The sequence below is a fragment of the Chrysochloris asiatica genome, unplaced genomic scaffold, assembly GCF_000296735.1.
Source record: "Chrysochloris asiatica unplaced genomic scaffold, ChrAsi1.0 scaffold00092, whole genome shotgun sequence".
Classification (NCBI taxonomy): Eukaryota; Metazoa; Chordata; class Mammalia; order Afrosoricida; family Chrysochloridae; genus Chrysochloris; species Chrysochloris asiatica.
The window spans coordinates 3,987,185-4,007,221 of NW_006408610.1; the positions used below are offsets into that span (position 1 = coordinate 3,987,185).

A 20,037-nucleotide genomic window follows, 5' to 3' on the forward strand; every position below is an offset into this window, starting at 1 on the left:
TCTCGGGTTACATTATTCCTAGATATTTCATCCTTTGGGTGGCTTTTGTAAATGGTATTGCTTTCCTAATGTCCTTTTCAGGACTGTCATTATTGGTATAGAGGAATCCAGCTGATTTTTGTATGTTGATCTTATACCCTGCCACTTTGCTGAATCTTCCGATGAGGTCTAATAGCTTTTTCACTGAGTCTTTGAGGTTTTCTATGCATAGGATCACATTGTCGGCAAATACAGAGAGTTTTATGCCCTCTTTGCCAATTTGGATGCCTTTAATTTCCTTGTCTTTGTCTTGCCATACAGCTCTTGCTAAGATTTCGAGCACAATATTCAATAGGAGTGGTGACAAAGGACATCCTTGTCTGGTTCCTGTTCACAGAGGGAAGGCTTTCAGTTTCTCTCCATTGAGAGTAATGTAGGCTGTTGGCTTTGTATATAGATCCATAGGGTTTTAAATAGCTGAATTTTGGAAGTAGATTGCCAGGCCATTCTTCCTGCTCTGTACTACCCTGGGAGCTCCACTAAAATATTTTCAACTGCAACAGATAAGGGGGCTTCATAAAGTTCATGGAAAAATCCATTATCTTTTAATTCCATTCTTCTAAAAAAATTTGAAGCCCCTCATGCATGCCTCCATGGATAGAGGAATGGCGGCTTCAAATGAGATGAATTGGCTAGGAATTGAACCTGGGTCTCCTGCATGGAAGGTCAGAACTGTATCATTGGACCACCATTAAAGACTCCGAATTGTATGGGCACACTGACAATAGATTGCATATAGAACACATGGAAGTTTCTGGGGCTTTGTGGTGAAGTTTTTAACTCTCTGGAGACATTGAGTCTTTTGAACTGGGAACATCAGTCACAGTGAGGCCAAGAAGAGGTCCCTGTGGGGGAACATAGAAGACTCTTTTTTAGTGAAAATGACCAACTCAAGTGAAAAGCCATATAGCCAATCATCTGCCCTGAAACCATAGTTAGAGAAGTTCTGTCCACCTGTTCCAAGTCCTGGCCAGCCTTTTGGGCCCTGAGACTTGCATTTGAATAGTCCGTAGGGGATACATGATTAAATCAATTATAAAAGAAAATCTCCAGGAATTTGACATGAATGTTAATGGATTGAATTATATTCTCCCCACCCTCAAAAGTGCTGGCATTCTTTCTAATTGAGGAGAATACAGTTGAATCCTTGTATTCTTTGCAAGTTCCCCTTGCAATAATAATTTCTTTTAGAAAAATCAGCACAAGACTTGTCCTTGTGAGGTGGAGGTTAAAGACATCCCAAATGTCCAGCTATCTTGACGTGCTATTTTGTTGTTGCTGTTAAGTGCCATCAAGTGGGTTTCCTCCCGACTCATAGCGACCCTGTATAGGGGTTCTGAGGAGTGGCTGGTGAGTTTGAACTGCTGACCTTGTGGTTCAAACCAACCTTGCCGTCTAGTGTATTATCCTGCAGCGCCATGCCAAGATAATTCCTGATATCAACCACTGCCCCACCCCTCGGTATTCTCCCCAATATCCAGGTTTCCACAGTTCATAGCAACTTTTCAGAACGCACTGACTGTCAAGGAAATGACTCACGTGGTTGTGGAGGCTGGCAAGTCCCAAATCTTCAGTTCAGATGTCAGTCTGGAGGACTCACCTTACTCACACAGAATCGGGTTGTTGATTTACAAGGCTATGGAAGCTGGCAACTCAGGTCAGACCTCTGCCTCAAGTCCCAAGAACTGGGGTCAGATGGAGATGTGCTTGATTAATTAAGGAAAGCATCGTACAGCCCACTCACGTCAGCAAGATGTCTCATTTGACACCCATGCCGGTTTCAGGCTTTTACACTCACAATGAACTCTGTTGAGGTTGACTGCTGAGCCATGCCATCCTTTCAGCATCTTCTGTTGCCTTTTCTCGCCCAGACTCATCAGGAAAAGAGTTGTTCGGTGGGAGTTACAAAGACTAAGACTAGAAGAGACATATTAAATAATTCACTACATCACATCCCTCTACTTGTGGATGTAATCTTTTGCTATTTTCTCAGTATTCTTTTCAAAATCTTAGTCATCCTTGGTGTTGTTGTTAAATGTAGCAAGTCAGTTCCGACTCAAAGTGATCCTATGGAGGGTTTCCCAAGGAGCAGCTGGTGGGTTTGAACTGCTAACCTTGCAGTTAGCAGTTCAGTGCTTATCCCTACAGCTCCACACCAGGACCATTGTGTGTTTGGGTGACAACGAAATGGTATCTCACTGTGGTTTTGATTTCCGTCTCTTTGATGGCTAATGGTACTGAGGCTGTTTCCATATGTTTGGTGGTAGCTCTGGTAGCGTAGTGGTTACGAATCGGGCTGCGAACCTTAAGGTCAGCGGTTCAAAACTACCAGCCGCTCCGCGGGAGAAAGATGAGGCTTTCTACTCCCGTAAAGATTTACACCCTCGGAAACCCTGTACAGGGTCGCTATGGGTCGGACCCGACTCGATGGCACTTAACAACAACAACAACAACATTGGTGAAATATCTAGTCAAGTCATTTGGCCATTTTATGATTGGGTTATTTGTCTGTTTGTTGTTAAGTTGTTAAAGGTTTATATCTATTTTGATTGTTAGATTCTTGTTGAATATATAGTTTCTGAAGATATTCTCCTAGTTGGTAACTTGTCTTTTTATGTTTTTTGGTGAAGTTTTTTGATGAACCAAAGTTTTTACCTTTTATGAGGTCCCATTTATTTATTTTGTCTTTTGCTGTTTGTGTTTTTTTGGAGGGTGTGTGTGATGATTATGGTTAGGACTAGGGTAAGTGTTAGGAGTAAGGCTTTGTCTAGTTTTGGAGTTATAGTTGGGTATTTATCTATTTTATTCTTGAAATCCACATTATTTCCTTTCCATTTGAAAGTTCTATAAATACATTATTCCCTCTTTTTACTTTAATTTTTTTGTCGCTGTTGCAAATTGTTATCTTTGTCTCCCTATAGACTGCAAAGTCAGTTTGTATCACAAGGTCGTTGGTTCAAACTCATCAACTGCTCCTTGGAAACCCTACACAGGGTTGCTAGGAGTTGGAAGTGACTCGACGACACTCAATAACAACAACAAAAACAGCAGGTTTGTTTTCCTTTGAATACTTCTATATCTGGGCTAAGGAGCTCTGATAATCTATTGGGTTACAAACTGGGCTGCTAATCACAACTGTGGAGTCGGTTCTGACCCTGTACAAGGTTTCCAAGGCTATAAATCTTTATGGAAGCAGAAAGCCTCTTCTTTCTCCCGCGGAACAGATGGTAGTTATGAACTGCTGACTGTGAGATTAGTAGCCTGATTCGTAACCACTATGCAACCAGAGCTCCTTGGGAAGAGACTAGTAGACGTAGTTTCTATTCTATGGTCACTCACAAGCTTTTAAGATTCCATTTGCTACTCACCAAAGTAGAGCATTATCTTTATGGATTATGTTATTCCAGATGACCTAGATGCCCCCCCCACCCCCAAGACTATGGTCCTAAGCTTTTTTTTGGAAACTTTTTATTGTGAATTGAGTGAATGTTTACTGAGACAATCATCAGTTTTATACTCAACAAATCATACCCTTTGTTTCATTTCAACGATTGTAATCCCCTTCATTTAACAGTGGTTAGTTATCCCACTGCCTCCCTATGATTCCTATTCCATTGCACCCTCTTTCCCATTCCTTCTCAACTTTGGCCTTGGGTAAATATTGCCCTTTTGATCTTGAATGGTTGATATTGACCATTCCATGGTGAGCATAACCTAATGTTGTTGTCCTCACCCCCCGTCCCTCCATATACCTATCTACTTCTTGGCTGAAAATTGGGCCACAGGGTTTCAGACCTGAAGAGTGACTGAGGATCATAGTCTCAGGTTCCTCCAGTCTCTTTCTGACCAGTAGGCAGGGTCTTTAAAAATAATTTTGAGTTTTGTTCCATGTTTTCTCCCACTCTATTTGGAACCTTTTAATGTGGTCCCTTACAGAGCAGTTGGTAGGGCTAGCTGGGCACCATCTAGTTCTTCTGGTCTCAGAGTTATGGTGACTGCTGCTCGTGTGATCCATTGGTCAACAGAACTAGTTGATTCTAAGCATCCTCAGTTTTCATCACTCCTCTTTCTTCCATACATGGAGAGACTTGTGGTCCTAAGTCTTTGAGAGGGAGTATCCTCTTTGCAAAAGCATTTCCTTTTTTTAAAAAAGGGAAAAGAATCCTCTAGAAAAATTGATAGGATTATTTACCTTTTGAGGTATCACTTACATTATTTATTTATTTATTTGTTTTTTTTTTTCATTTACATTTGATAAAATAAAAAAATTATAAGGGTATATAATTTAGTGAGTTTTTACGTACATACATAGACAAAACACAAAATACATTTCCAACTCTTCAGAAAGTTCTCTTGTATTCCTTCCAGTCACTACCCCACAAAAAAACCACTTCTAACACTTTTAAGTCTACATTAATTTAGCAGATTCTTGAACTTGATAAAACGCAACAGCATGTACTCTTTTCTGTATAGCTTCTTTTTAGTCAACATGACAGACTCAGGAGAGTTATGATTATTTTCTTGTTTGTCCTTATCTTCAGAGTTCTTACAATGGGAAAATAGGACTGTAATTTAGCTTATTATTATTTTTCGTAAATAATATATTTTAAAAATAGTAGCAATACCTGCCAATTACATAAAATATAGCTCCCACCCCTCCCCCCCCAAGAAGAAAAAGAACTTTAAAAATCAGGAACTATATAAAGAACAGGGTCCTGGTGTGGCGCTCTAGGATAAACACGGTGAGGTTGGCAGTTCAAACCCACTAGCCACTCCTGGGAAGCCCTACACAGGGTTGCTGAGTCGGAACCAACTCAGTGGCACTTCACAACAACATACAAAGAGTATAATCTCATATATAATTCATGGGGTCACACAGAGATGTATGCTGTCCCAAAGCTGGCAAGGTAGCCCCCATTTCCTCTTTACCCCCATAGACCCAGGGGGTCCGTACATCCTGACAGAAACAGGGCCCAGAGGCAACCCCAGACAAGGCAGGGACATAGGTATCTCAGGGACCTGCTAGGGTGGCACCAAAGACAGAGACCCAGAGATCTCCCTGTGCTTGGGAGGATCTCTGACTACAGCCATTCTAGACTGAGCAGCCCAGTCTGGGAGGGACTGTGTGTGGGCTGGAGTCAGTGGGAGGAGGAAAGAGCCTGAGCATTTTTGCTTAGCCTTGAGCTGGGCTTAAAAGCTTCTTCCTCAGGCTCCAGGGCCAGAGTCACCCCAGCAAGCCCTGCTATAGTGAAGCTGTATTGTGGGGACAGTATGCTGGCCAGGGGGCTCCACCGACACTCAGTCCTAGTCAAAGGTTGCAAGCCCTTCCTGAGTGCCCTGCTGGAGAGTTCAGGGCATCCCAGGATGTCTACTGGCGAAGGAGCCAGCAGCGTGCACATTCAGAGCCCACGCCCCTTCAGTGAGATCCCAACTTCGGGTGAAAATGCCTGGGTGAACCTGTACAATTTCTGGAGGAAGAAGGGCATACACAAACTCCACTATCGTAACGTCCAGAATTTCCAGAAGTTTGGTCCCATATACAGGTAAGTCTGTCAGAAGCTGGCTCCCCAACCCCAGGCTCCTTGTCCTTCTGATTTGATCTCTTCCGGGCATGGGAAAGGTGGCAGATAAGGAACAAGCTTCTCAGTCTTTGGGTCAGTTCTTAGCCCCTAGATCTCAATCCTCCCTAGACCTCCACTCTTTGAAACTTTATGGGGGTGATAAAAGAACAAACACTTCTCAGTACCCACCTGACAGCTACTGTCCTTGGGACATCGGGAAAAGCAGTTTATTACCCCCACTCTCAGGAGGAGACTGGGGCTTAGAGAGGTTAGAACTGCTGTCCTCACCCCTAAATTCTGTGCCAAGCTCACAGTGGCTTCGGGAGCTGCTCCAGGAAGGATGATTTTGTCACTTTCCCAAGCATCTGCCTTGTTTCCTGACCCAGAGGGGGCTTTGTTCTCTTGGCCTCTGACCTGGCTGTTGTACTGGGTAGGAGGTCTCACACCCTGTTCCAGCAATTTCTAAGATGACTCTCCTTTGAGCCACACCTGGGTTCCATTCAGACGGCACAGTTAGAAGGACAGGAGATGGCAGAGGTGGTAGGTGGAGATGGGGATGGGAGATGAGTAGGGGCAGAGCATTTGCTTCAAGTGAAAGGGCCTTTATCACCTCAATTCTGATGGGACATTAGGGAAGCATATGGAATGAGCAGAGTACAGGGAGCTTGGAAGGGCACGGAGACGGAAAGTGGTCTGGGAGGGCAGCTTTTTTTGGGTCTAGCTGCTCACTCCTCAGGGTCACTCTCCTGTACACAATCGCCTTTGAAGTCTAAACTGGAGTCTTTTTTACAACAGGAGGACATGGGGTGGGGTGTGGGTGAGGGTCTGAGGATGGGGTTGCCCAGTGCTTGGACTTGGGAGAAAATTGCTTTTGAATTTCTCCCTCCTCCTCCATCTCCTAGACCCATAGATACCTCTGTCCCCAATCTCCTTTATGGTAGTCTCTGTTTCCTGCTTCCTGCCCTCACCTTTTTCCTCCCGTTCCTAGCCTCCATCCCTAAATAGGAACACGGATGCTTTTTCATTTTCCCTAGCCCCTTTCTGTTTTCTGAGTCATGTTCACCTGAGCCTTGCAACATGTCCGTGACATCAGTGTTCTTAGCCCCTCCCAACTAGTTGCCGTCAGGGTGTCGGAGTTTCAATGGTTGATTTTCCAGAGGTAGATCGCCAAGACCTTTCTTCTGAAGTGCCTCTAGGCGGACTCAAACCTCCAACCTGTTTGTTTGCAGCTACGCATGTTAACTGTTTGCACCGCTGTACCACCTTGGGACTCCTAGCTCCATCTTACAGATTGGGGATATTCAGGCCCAAGGAGGAGAAAGGTCTTACCAAGGCCACACAGCTCTGTAGGTCAAAATTAAATCTGGGACCCAAATTGTTTGACTTCTAGTCCTTGTTCCTGGGTTGACCATGACACTGTAACTTAGTTTGGAAAATGATACACTCTGGATAAATGTGAGGAATTTAAATAAAATTTTTGTGTTCTTCCCCCCTGTAATACAAAAGGCTAACATAAAGTAGGGATCAACAGAACTGGGTAGTGGAGGGGCTTGGGCAGCCCTTTTGTGCTACCCTCTTGCCATCTGGTGGGGAGAACCATTTAGAAAATACAAATACAAATCAAGAACTGAAATCATGGACAATCTCAAGTTGGATCCTATTAATGTACCTTTAAGAATGTGAACATTTTATATATGCTGTTTGGTGTTGTCCAACATTCTATTGTGGACTTCTTTTCTTTTTCTCTTAACATAATTTTTAAAGGAAGATACTGTTCCATAGTATGAATGAACTGGATTTTCTGTCAGTTCTTTCAAGTCAGTGTTCAGCCCACCTTCATGCCACTAGCGGACGTGATGCTGTTGCACACCTTCCTGTCTCTGGCACGGCTGCCTAACAGGCAGATCATTGCCTGGGGCTAGCGTTCCAGAAGCGGGTTTGAGCATAATGATGGCAGTTCAAGGACTATGCTGAGCTGAAGTGGGTGTGAAGGGTGTCATGGAGCTCTGATTAGTGGTGACTGGGAAGTCACTGAGGGAACTTTCTGGAAGCCATGGACAAGAGAAAGCCTGAGGGACTTGGGAAGGCAAGCCAAGATTTTATGAGTTAGTGAGTAATGCAGCTCTCAAAAAATACACACACTCTCTCTTCTCATTATCACATATACCACACACTTGGCTTGTACCTGATATTTTGCCTTAAAGTGTATCTTGAATTAACTTTCTTATGCAAAGGGTGGAAATCTTGAATTGGAATTTTCTGTTGTTTCACAACGTTTGCATTTTAACAGACTGTCTGCAAACCACATGGTCAGGTATAGCTAAAGTAGGGCCTGATGTTTGACCATAGTTTCATGTTAACAGAAACAAAGTCGTTTGTCTGGTGTCTGACCCTTGGGGACAAGGTGGCCACTCCTAGAATTTCAGTCCACGAGTGTAGAAGGGGTTGGCTGGCCTGGTGGGTGGCCTTCCTGGTGAGCTGGTTGCATGATGGCATTCCAGTGATGACATGCCAAGTGTGCCAGGCTTCTGAGCTGCACGGGGCTGGTGGGGAGGGGGTGAGGTGAGGACACAGGATGAGTGGGCATGGGACACAGAATTTGAAGGCACAAGAAAGGCTCTGGAGTGGGGTTGATCTTGCAATAAGCACAAAAAGGATGATAAGAAAGCTGTTGTTTACAGGGTCTTGAGCAAGTACCCCAACTGTAAACCACATCATTCTGTCCTTCAGCCTCCTTGTGAGATAGGTACTGTGCGTTGTTGTTGTTAAGTGCTGTCGAGTTGTTTCTGATTCATAGCAACCCTGTATAGGGTTTTCGAGGAGTGGCTGGTGAGTTTGGACGACTAACCTTGATGTTCAAACAGACCTTGTGGTCCAGTGCTTATCCTATAGCACCATACCAGGACTCCAAGTACTATATGAGGAGGCTTCAAAAAGCTCATGGAAAAATGGAATTAGAAGATAATGGAATTTCCCCTTTTAGAAGCCCCCCTCGTATTTAGAAGTCCCCTCATATTTATCTCCACGTTATAGGAAAGAAACTAACAACTTAGAGGGGTTAAGGTTCTCGTCTCAGGTTACACAGCGAGTAAGCTGTGAGATCCACACCCGGATCTTGAGACTCTGCAGCAAGCTCCCTTAACCAGCACGTGGTCATGCAGAGACCCCTTACCCAGGATCTCCATAGCTCTCTTTGGGTCTTATGTCACATCTTCTGTCCCCAAACCCTATAGGGAGAAGCTTGGCAACTTGGACTCGATTTTTATCATCAACCCTGAAGATGTGGGCCTTCTTTTTAAGTCTGAGGGTCCCACCCCAGAACGCTTACTCGTCTCACCCTGGGTTGCCTATCACCAGCACTACAACAAACCCATAGGGATCCTTTTCAAGTGAGTTCTGGGCTATCTTCCAGGGGATGGATGGAGATGAAGGGAGGGCAGGGTCCAAGCTTGTCCCTGCCCTTTTTGACTGGAACCTCCAGGTAAATTCCTGTCATTCTCCTGCATTGGTAGAACAATAATGGGGATGCCAGTTAAACTTCAGGCACCTGGTGAGGCTGAAGATCTTAATGGACAAAAAGAGACCTGGTAAAGTTCTCGTGTATTGGTATATTCATTATGTCTCACCTTACTGAGAACCTACTATGCACCAGGCCTTGTACAAGGGCTAGGGATACAATGATAAGTAGGGAAAGGCCTTACCACCTCGAGTCCCTCGAGTTAAGAGAAACATGTATTTAAGCATAGTGTATTTAATACATTGCCACTCAGTTCCTAATCAACATTTTAAATCAAGTGCTGGAACGTTTATACGTTACTGCCATCAGTTGCTGTCAACTCCAACTCACGGAGACCCCATCTATGTCAGAGTACAACTGTGCTCCGTGGGGCTTTCAGTGGATAATATTTTGGGAGTTGAATGCCAGGCCTTTCCTGTGAGGTACTTCTGGGTGGACTTGAACTTCCAGCCTTTCAGTTAGCAACTGAGTATGTTATTTCTTTGTACCACTCAGAGACTCTGATACATTACTAGTGCGCTTGCAAACTGGTGCAACCACTTTGGAAAATGGTTGGAGGTTATCTCCTAAGGTTGAACACTCACATACCTATGATCACGTCTGCTCTCAAGAATCTATTCCAAAGAAATTCTCGCATATGTGCTCAAGGGGACAAGTGCTAGAATGTTTTCAGGAGTGCTGTTCATATTAGCAAAAGCCAGGAAAATACCTAAATGCTCAACTGGAGCATATGTGAATAAACCAGGATATGCATTTGTCTAAATGAATGGACTCAATGTTCCACAACAGCATGGATGATACCTAGAAATAGAAAATTGAGGTAGGCAAATGGGTGGTACTGTCAAGTTCCTTGTTTTCCTGTTGGGTGGAGAGTTTAGAATAACGTTCTTAAAACCACCACCATCTCCCCCATCAACAACAATAACAAACTCTAGAACAACAGGGGCTTTGTATAGATCAATTTTCAGCAGAGACTATAAACCCAGGATTATGATTAACCTCATTCTAGGCACCTGGGATCCTCCCACCAAAAGGAATGGTGGCACATGTGAAGGCAGAGGAAAAAATGTAGGTCATAAAAGGTGACACAGAGGAGTTTCTGAATAGCAACCCGTGGACACAGGCCAGGAGGAAGGGAGGGCTGGCAGCTCTGTCAAAGACTGGTGTGCCTGAAAGTCCCTAAGTCTTAGAAGAAGGTAACTTTCTGGTCTGCAGCAGCATCAGGGAAAGTGGCAGCTCAGGATTAGTTCTCCTTCACCCTCTTTCTTCCTGTCCCTGCTTCCAGGTTGGGTGGGAGCAGGGAGGATGTGATGGGTAGGTAGGGCAGGGACCCTCATGTGAGTGCTGGACACTCAGAGTTGAGTCTTGGCATCTTGGAAGAGGCCCTCTGTGTTTGCCAGGCCTGGGGACTGTGACCAGGAAAACCTGAGGGTTGTGTCTTTTCAGGAAGTCGGAAGACTGGAAGAGAGAACGGATAACCCTGAACCAGGAGTTGATGGCTCTGGAGGCCACGAAGAACTTTATACCCCTGCTCGATGCAGTGTCTCAAGACTTTGTCAGCCTCTTGCATAGGCGCATCAATCAGCAGGGCCTTGGGAAGTACTCAGGGCCCATCATCGATGACCTGTTCCGCTTTGCCTTTGAGTGTAAGGGGTTTGCCCCTTGTCAGTCAGCGGGTCTGGGGGTGGGAGAACTCAGTGTTGAATCTTCTATTTTGAGACCCAGGACAGACCTTGTAGAAGTGCTGGGGTTGGCTTCTGGGGTGAGCTGTTGAACAAACACATCCTCCACCATTGGCTACCCAGGGGTAGCTACCTTCGGCTACCCAGAGGTTAAGCCGTATAGCCAGTGGAACAGTATATGCAAAGGACCTGTGACTTGATTGTTGTTGTTGTTAAATGCCATGGAGTATATCCTGTCCCATAGCGACCCTGTATAAGGTTTCCAAAGAGCAACTGATGAGCTTGAACTGCCGACCTTGACATTCAAACTGACTTTGCAGTCCAGCACATTAACCCACACTTGTGGCTTAATAGATTTGGGGTTGCCTGGAATTTGGTATGGAATCAGGAGTCAAGGCATTTGGGGAAATTATGGGTTTGCTGTGACTACTTAGATCTGGACAGATTGAGTTCTGGATGGCTAGTTACCCAAGGATTTATGTTTCCCAGAATCCCATGAGAATGGCTTCAGGATGTGGCCAGTTCAGCTATTTACAGAAATAAATCTCTCTTCCAAAAGGAAAGCCCAGAGGCTGATTGAGGGTGCTGCTGAAAGGATGAGGGTTGCAGTTTTACCCTGGCCTGGGAGACCCTGCTTCCCACCCAAGTGACCGCCTTTTAGGGTTGTCCACAGGCTCCTCTAAAGAGCCTGGATGGGTGCCGAAAAGACAACGTTCCTCATCCTTACCTTTTAGTTTCTTTATGGAAACGAAACAAGAGATGGTGTGTCTTGTCTCTGCGTGCTGTGAGTGTTGTGTGTTGTGCACGTAATGTGTTTGTGTGTGCAGGAGCTGGAGAATCTTTGTGAGCTAAGCTCTGTAGTGATCTTTGCTTCCTTCCACAGCCATTACCAACGTCATCTTTGGGGAGCGCTTGGGGATGCTGCAAGAGATCGTAGATCCTGAGGCCCAGAGGTTCATAAATGCCGTATACAAGATGTTCCAAACCAGCACCCCCATGCTCAACTTCCCCCCGGACCTGTTCCGCCTGCTCAGGACCAAGACCTGGAGGGACCACGCGGCCTCATGGGAGGTGATTTTCAATAAAGGTGAGGGTCCTTTAGCTATATTCTGGGCAGCCAAGGAGTGTGAGCTGGGAACCCTCTCTACCTCAGTGAGTAGGAACCCAGGCATTGAGGAGGCAGAGAAAGCCAGCTGGAGGACCCAGGTCTGGTCCTGCCTCTTTGTCCTGTGTATGGTGATGCAGTAGTTAAATGCTCAGCCGCTAACGAAAAGGTTTGAACCCACTAGCTAGCTCTTTCTTGGTTGAAAGATGTGGCAGTCTGCTTCCTTAAGGATTGATAAGGTTGGAAACCCTTTGGTTTATTGTCGTATAGGGTGGCTATGAGTCAGAATCAACTCAGGGACAGTGGGTTTGTATCAACAGCACTGACATGCTATGTAGGTCACCTATCCCCCAGTGGGCAGGAATGGATGTCAGGAGGGTCTCAGAGCCTCCTGGAAGTGGTGGCCCATTGCTGGCTGTTAGAATGATTCGATTTTTCTGGCGAAAGAGGATCATTCCTCAAAGGGGCCTGTGCTTTCCATGGGGTTAAAGGTCAGTGTCTCAGACACAGCTGCGCTTGGTAACAGGAAATGGGGATTTGGGTGAGAGAGATTGGGAGTCTGGGGGCAGAAGGTTGACTAGTGGCATTGAAGTAGAATCAAATTCTGTCTCTGCTCCTTACACCCATGTGACTAACCTCCCTGGGCCTTGATTTCCTTATCTGTACAGTGGTGATGATGTCACTCACCCCAGAGAGTTGTGATCAAGAATTAAATGAAAAAGCAAATAGGATGACAGGACAGAAAAAGCACTCAGTAAAATGACAGCTGGGAAAGCAGAGGACTCCACAGAGACAGATGTCTTTCTCTCCAACCTCGAGGAAACCTCACTCTTTGTTCTCTCCTCTTGCTCTCACCCCTCAGCTGAACAATACACCCAGAACTTCTACTGGAACTTGAAAAAAAAAAGAGTCATCAACAATTACCCCAGCATCCTCCTCGGCCTCGTGGAGAATACCAAGATGTCCTTCGACAACATCAAAGCCAACATCACAGAGCTGCTGGCGGGTGGAGTTGACACAGTGAGCTTGCTGTTTGCAGCTTGTTGGTTACAGGCTGCCCTGGCACCTGCCACCCTGCTACGACGAGAGTTCTATGCTTATGTGATACATAGCCCACTCTTGGCTCTATATTCTACCGAGTCCTGGCTGCCCAAAGGTTAAGTGCTTAGCTGCTTTCCAAAATCTTGGGGATCCAAACCCACCTCATGGCTCTCCAGGGACAGGCCTGTTACTATGTTGTCATGACTACCTATGGGGGTCACCACAACAATTCCCCAGGAACTACCTGAAAACCTACGGAGCTCAGTACTACCTTGGTACACTTCGTAGGAGTGTGAGGTCTATGTCAGGTCCCTGTGGAGTACGATTGGAGAAAGGCCAGCATTTGGGAAGGCCCGAGCTTTCAGTAGAGTCTTTAAGAGAAGTAAGATTCCCTGGGAGGCATGCTGGAAGTCCAGCAGCAGGACTCTGTCCTCCCAGTCACGAGCCTAGAGTCTCTGAGTGAAGACACAGCTCACTCAGGGTGTGGGAAGAAGGCAGGACCTCATAAAAAGTGGAGGCTAGAGGAATTTGCCCCAGACTCTGCCACTCAATGCCCCAGTACCCCATGGTGCCCGATTAGTGTCCTGTGGCTGCTGTAACAACAATAGAAATTTATTCCCTCTGAGTTCTGGAGGAGGCCTGAAGATCAAAGTCAAAGTGGTGTCAGGATTTGCTCCCTCAGAAGTCTCAAGAAGAAACTCCTTCCTTGCCTTTTCCAGCTTTTGATGACGTTAGACATTTCTTGGCTTTTGGCTGCAAACTCCAATCTCTGCTTCCGTTTTCACATGGCCCTTTTCTTTGTTTCTGTGTCTTTCCTCTTCTTTCTTTTATAAAAGGACACTAGTCTTTGGATCTAGGGTTCACTTGAGTCATCCAGGATGATCTCATCTTGAGATCCTTCATTTATCTCCAAAGACCCCTTTTCCCAAATCAGCTCACATGGAGATGGTTAGATTTTCCTGGAGAGAGAGAATCCTCTAAGGAGTTCATGATCCCCCCAGGAGTTTGGGACCAATGTTTGGGGATTAGGATGTGGACATATCTTTCTTTGGGGGTCACCTTTGAACCCACTCTAGGGCTTGATGCCCTAATGACATCAATTGTGGCATCTTTCTTCACAGATGGCACCAATATCATGAAAGTTCTCTTTTTGAATGTCACTTTCACTGTCTTGTGTACCATTCTTTTACCAGTTTCCGACACTTTTCCAGGTTAATGTGATGCACCAGGTGTCTTGGGGCAATTCATGGTGACCCCATGTGTTCAGAGTAGAACTGTGCTCCACAGGGTTTTCAATGACTGACTTTTCAGAAATAGATCACCAGGGTTCTGAGACACCTCTGGGTGGATTCAAACCTCCAACCTTTTGGTTAGCAGCCAAGCACGCTAACTGTTTGTACCACTCAGGGACTCTCCATCTAGTCAATTTCAACTCATAGTGACACTGTATAAGGTTTCTGAGACTATGGAAGCAGAAAGCCTCATCTTTCTCCCATGGAGTGGCTGGTGGGCTTGAACTGCTGACCTTGCGGTTATCAGTCCATTGCTTATCCCATAGCACCACCAACATGCATGATAATGTGATTTGTTGTTGTTGGCAAGTGTCATTGAGTCGGAACCTACTCAACCCTGTATAGGGTTTCTGAGGAGCAGCTGGTGAGCTTGAACCTCCAACCTTGTGGTTCAAAGCCACCTTGCAGTCCAGTGCATTAACCCACAGCGCCACACCAGGACTCCTGATAATGTGATGTTGTTGTTGTTGTTATTATTATGTGCTGTAGAGTAGGTTCCGACTCATAGCAACCCTGCACAGGGTTTCCGAGGCTGCAAATCTTTACGGGAGCAGAAAGCCTCATCTTTCTCCTGTGAAACAGCTAGTAGTTTCGAACTGCTGACCCTGAGGTTAGCAGCCCGATTCATAACCACTCTGCTACCAGAGCTCCTTGCTAATGTGATAGTGAGGGTTAAATTATTTAGATTAGTGTTTATTGATTATTAATTATGGTTTAGGCATTGTGACTTCCTCACTCGCTGTGACCCTATAGAAAAGAGTAGAATTGCTTCATGGGATTTCCAAGGCTGCAAATATTTAAAGGAACAGACAGCCTTATCTTTCTCCTGTAGAATAGCTGGTAGGTTTGAGCCACTGACCTAGTGGTTAGTAGCCTAATGCTTAACCCACAGTGCCACCAGGGCCCCAAGACTCTTGTTGTTAAGTGCTATTAAGTCAGTTCCACCTCGCAGCGACCCTGTTAGGTACAATTTAGAACTCAATGTTTTTATACTGCTCAGAGAACAAGCCAGGGATGTAAACGGTAAGTACTACCCACGTTGTAAAATGATGAAAGAGGCATGTACTAAAATCCCACTGTCACTGGGTCGATTCTGACCCCTAGAGACCCTTTAGGACATAGTAGAACTGCCTCACAGCGTTTCCAAGGTGGTAAATCATTTTCAAGGCTGCCACAGCTTTCTCCTTTAGAGCAGCTGGTGGGTTCAAACCATCGACCTTTCAGCTAGCAGATGAGCACTTAACCACTGTGCCATCATGGCTAGGTGCTAACAAAGCAGAGGGGTGGGGAGGATCTTGCAGGTAAGGGAGTATGTTCTATAAAGGAGCTAAAATCCAATTTGTTTCTTGACAGATGAGGCTAGGTAGGAGGAGAGCGAGGGAATAGCATTTCAGGGCTAGGTGGAAGCATGTGTCCAAGGCCGTTGGGTTAGCAACTCTCCTTCCTAGATGACATATTCGTATTATGCTCTAGTGGAAGAATATTGACACCTGTGACAGGTTGCAGGTGGAGATTTTTAAAAGTTTATTTTAGACGTAGTTCGTTGTCAGAAGAGACGGCCAGAAAATGCCTGCTCCCAACATGCTATTACTATAGGTGATGGTGTGTCACCAAGACGGTTCTGACCCATAGCTACCCTGTATAGGGTTTCTGAGCCTGTAAATCTTTTTTTAAATGTTTTATTGTGAATTATGTGATAGTTTACATGGGAGAACGTTAGTTTTACATTCATCCTATCGTATATCATTTCATTGCTATGGTTACAATCCCCTCCATGTATCATCAACCAACCAAGCCTGCACCCCAGTCATCAGCACACAGCCCCTCTCCCTCTCTGTGTCTAAAGTCCCCAACTGCTCCATCGCTCCATGTCATCACCTCTGCCTCCATCTCAGGCATCACTGCTTCTCTCTGTAAGTATGGGAACAGAAAGTCTCATAAAGAGTCTCTCTTGGAGCAACTGGTAGATTCGAACTGCTGACTTGTGGTTAGCAGCCCAGCTGGTAATCCACTACACTGCTAGGCTCCTTACTATTATTGTTGTTGTTGTTGTTAGGTGCCATCAAGTTGGTACCAACTCAGAGCGACCCTATGCACAACAGAACGAAACACTGCCCAGTCCTGGGCCAACCTCACAATCATTGCTACATTTGCATGAATGTAGCAACTATCACTACTAGGTAAATTTTATTGAGTTTATACTACATGGCAGGCAGGGTCTTAGTTTTTTACACGTGTTATTGTGGTTAGGTGCTATTGTATGGGCTCCAGCTTACAGAGACCATATGTATAGAATGAAACATTGCCTGATGCTGTTCCATCTCTGACCTTCAAGATGTTTGAATGCATAGCTGAAGCTATTATGTAAGTTCACCTCAGTGAGAGTTTTTACCTACATTATGTGGTCCTTGCTGCTGCCGTTAAGTGTGGTCAGGTTGGTACTTACTCATAGCAACCCTGTATAGGGTTTCTGAGGAGTGGCTGGTGGGTGGAACCACCAACCTTGTGATGAACAGTTCAGTGCTTATCCTACAGTGTCATACCAGGACATTAATGTTGTCCTTGATTTTGTTTTTCTTGTCCTTGCTTTTTAGATGAGAAAACAGATGCACAGAGAGGTTAAGTAACTTGATCAAGGTCACACAGTTAAGAACTTGCCTTATTAAACAGTTATCTCCTGAGTACCTCCTCTGTGTCAGGCTTTGGAAAATACATTTAGTAGGAGTTTTGAAGAAGGAGAACATGCTTGCCTCCAAGGTGGAGCATAATTCCAGGAAGCGGAAAGATCTGGTGGCATGCGGAAGATTTCTGGGCTTTGGGAACTGCGTGTGGCTCAGAGTGGCTAGAGCCTCAGGTGCACATTGGAGAGAGGGGAAAGAGAGAGCTGGAGGAGCAGCAAGCAAGGACCAGGTGTTGAGGGTCCTCTGAACTTCATCTAGGGTCCAGACAAGGACTTTAAGCGAGGACATGACTGGTCATGCACTGGGAAGAAGGAGGACATCCAAGGGTTTTGGACAGAAAATGTGACCCATAGTAAGATAATGTGTCAATAATCCAGGTTCTAGCTTTGTTCGTTTCCCAGGGGGAGGTGCTGTCCTAAGCTGGGGTCCCATTGAGAAATCTGAGACAACTTCGGGGTGTGATGAGGATCATTCATACCTCCAGCAAAGGATTTAAATCACAACTTCTGGCTTTAAATATGAGGGAATTTAAAGTTCATGGGAAAACATTCCATTTTCTCTTAACTCCAAGTTTTCATGAAATTTTTAAAGCCCCCTTGCAGTGACACGAGTTGGTTAATATTGGTACCTATTGTAGTTGTTGTTAAGTGCTATTGAGTTGGTTTAGACTCATAGTGACTCTGTACAGGCTTTCCAAGGGGCAGGTGGTGGGTTTGAACAGCAAACCTTGTGGTTGCTAATTGCAACACAGATAGAAAACAGGTCTGTGTTTAAGCTGTGCGGATACAGGTAAACCCCGGAGTCCTGGGATGGCGCTGTACGATAGGCATGGTACAGCTAACCACAAGGTCGGCAGTTCAAACTCACCAGTGGCTCCTCAGAAACCCTGTACAGGGTCTCTGTGAGTCAGAACTGATTCCATGGCACTTAACAACAACATGTTTAGCAGGGGGTGGTTGTTTAACAAGACATGCTAAAGGAATGATGGGGTCATTCAAAAGCACAGCCTTGAAAGCCATAGGATTTGGTCTCTCAAGGCCCTTGGAGTTCTTGGGGGAGGTGGCATTGGCTGTGTACATGATACTCTCTGGACTGGGGTGGGTTGGGTGAGTTCTAGTGACATGAAGGCTGGGGGCAGGGACAAGTGCTGACTCAAACATTCCTACACAGGGTGACAGGATGGCTTCTTGTGCCTTTGCTTTTTGCTGAATTATGCTTTGCTTTTGCTGATGGTGGTCTTTGGAGACTGGGAGGAGGAGTGGGGGTGGGTGGGTAGTTGGTTGAAAGGGAAGATTTAGCATTCCAAAGAGCCAAAGGAGTGACAGGCCTTCCTGGCCTTCTGTGTCTGGGCCCGTGTTAGACATCCATGACGCTGCAGTGGAACCTGTATGAGATGGCCCGGAACCTGAGGGTGCAGGAGGCACTGCGAGCAGAGGTCCTGGCTGCCCGGCGCCAGGCCAATGGAGACATGAACGTGATGCTCAAGTCGGTTCCTCTCCTTAAAGCCAGCATTAAGGAGACACTGAGGCAAGTCCACATTCACCTGAGCACCTCACCCTCACAACCAATCTCCTTTCACCCCCGCCCGGGCAGGGGTCATGGGGAAAGGTTACCATGATGAGCTGGTGGAGGAGACTGGAAGTGGGAAATGAGAGGTCTGGGGGAAACAGCTGGGATAGGAGAGGAGACCATGGATTCCTCACCCTGCCTCCAGATTCCCTGGTGCTGCAGCTGGGTGAAGGGGTGGGTGCACAGACTGAGGGCCCTCCTCCCGCAGACTCCACCCCATTGCCGTGACCCTGCAGCGATACCTTGTAAAGGACATGGTTATTCGTGACTACAAGATTCCTGCTAAGGTAGGTGCAACCCAGCCTGCAGGTCCTGCCAGGCGGACAGAGGAGCCTGGATGCCTGCAAATGCAGACAGGTGGGAGTGCTGGGGCTTTGTTCTGCTGTTCTCCCTGGAGCTGGGACCCTCAGTGGCTGGAGTCTGAGCTTTGAATGAGAAGTAGGGGGGATGGAATCATTGGGGAGTAACCCCTGAAATACTGTGGGATTCCAGAGAGAGCCCACAGGTGGTCTGGGTCTCAGGACCTCTGGGACTGAATAAAGGGCAGGACAATCCCTTGGACCATTTGCAGACTTTTGTCTTCAGTCACCTCAGGATCCTAGAGGACCTGGGGTTAAGGACACCATTGACATTTGATGGATGAGGCTCAGGGAGGGTCTTGCTCTAGGTCATAGTGGGCAGAGTCTCCTGTCCTGGGATGCTGGACAGTCATTTTGGATGAGGAAGGGAGAGGAGGGGAGGGTGGTCCTTATACTCCTCAGGCCTCTGTCTATCCCTCCCCAGACACTAGTGCAGGTAGCCACCTTTGCCATGGGCCGGGACCCCACTATCTTCTCCAACCCGGAGTCTTTTGACCCAACCCGATGGCTGAGCAAAGACAAGGGCATCACCTACTTCCGGAGCCTGGGCTTTGGCTGGGGTGCACGGCAGTGTGTGGGCCGGCGCATTGCCGAGCTGGAGATGACGCTTTTCCTCATACATGTGAGTTGGGCTTGGGGCATCCTAACACCCTCCTCCTCCCTTCTCCATTCAGAGCCCAGGGTACATCTGTGGCCCCATCACTTGCCCTTCCCCCTCAGCCCTGCCCCTGCCCTCAAACCCTGGCTGTCTCCTCTTTTGGTCTAGTCCACTCATCACCTATTGGTGCCCCGTTAACCATCCCTCCCAACTCCACACCTAGTGGTAAAGGGATAGAGTGCATGAGGGTAGGGTTTTGTAGAAATGAGTTATGGGTAAGGTCTAAACCAAGGGAAAAAAGCGCTGATGGAGTGGTTTCAGACCCAGTAAAGAGTTAAAAGAGGAGCCAGAAGTAAATTCCTTGGGGCACCTGAAATTCCACTCCTAGTCACTTACAGCAACCCTCCCCCCCTCCCTTCTACTCCCTACTGAGCTCACATCATCCTCCTTTCTCAGATGCTGGAAAATTTCAGATTTGAGATCCAACATCTCAGGGACGTGGACACCACATTTAACCTCATCCTGATGCCCAACAAACCTATCTCCCTCACCATCTGGCCCCTCAACCAGGACCTGCTCCAGGCGTAATGGAG

At 46.3% G+C, this 20,037-nt stretch overlaps 1 protein-coding gene across 1 annotated transcript; it reads left to right on the top strand.

Moving 5' to 3' along the window:
- Nucleotides 1–5,310: 5,310 nt before the first annotated feature.
- Nucleotides 5,311–20,032, top strand: LOC102828295 (cholesterol side-chain cleavage enzyme, mitochondrial-like). The gene is made up of 9 exons (XM_006866490.1): nt 5,311–5,582; nt 8,834–8,989; nt 10,564–10,763; nt 11,683–11,886; nt 12,767–12,924; nt 18,279–18,445; nt 18,696–18,774; nt 19,271–19,468; nt 19,901–20,032. Exons 1-9 carry the CDS (start codon nt 5,311–5,313, stop codon nt 20,030–20,032), a joined length of 1,566 nt encoding a protein of 521 aa, XP_006866552.1.
- Nucleotides 20,033–20,037: the final 5 nt, after the last annotated feature.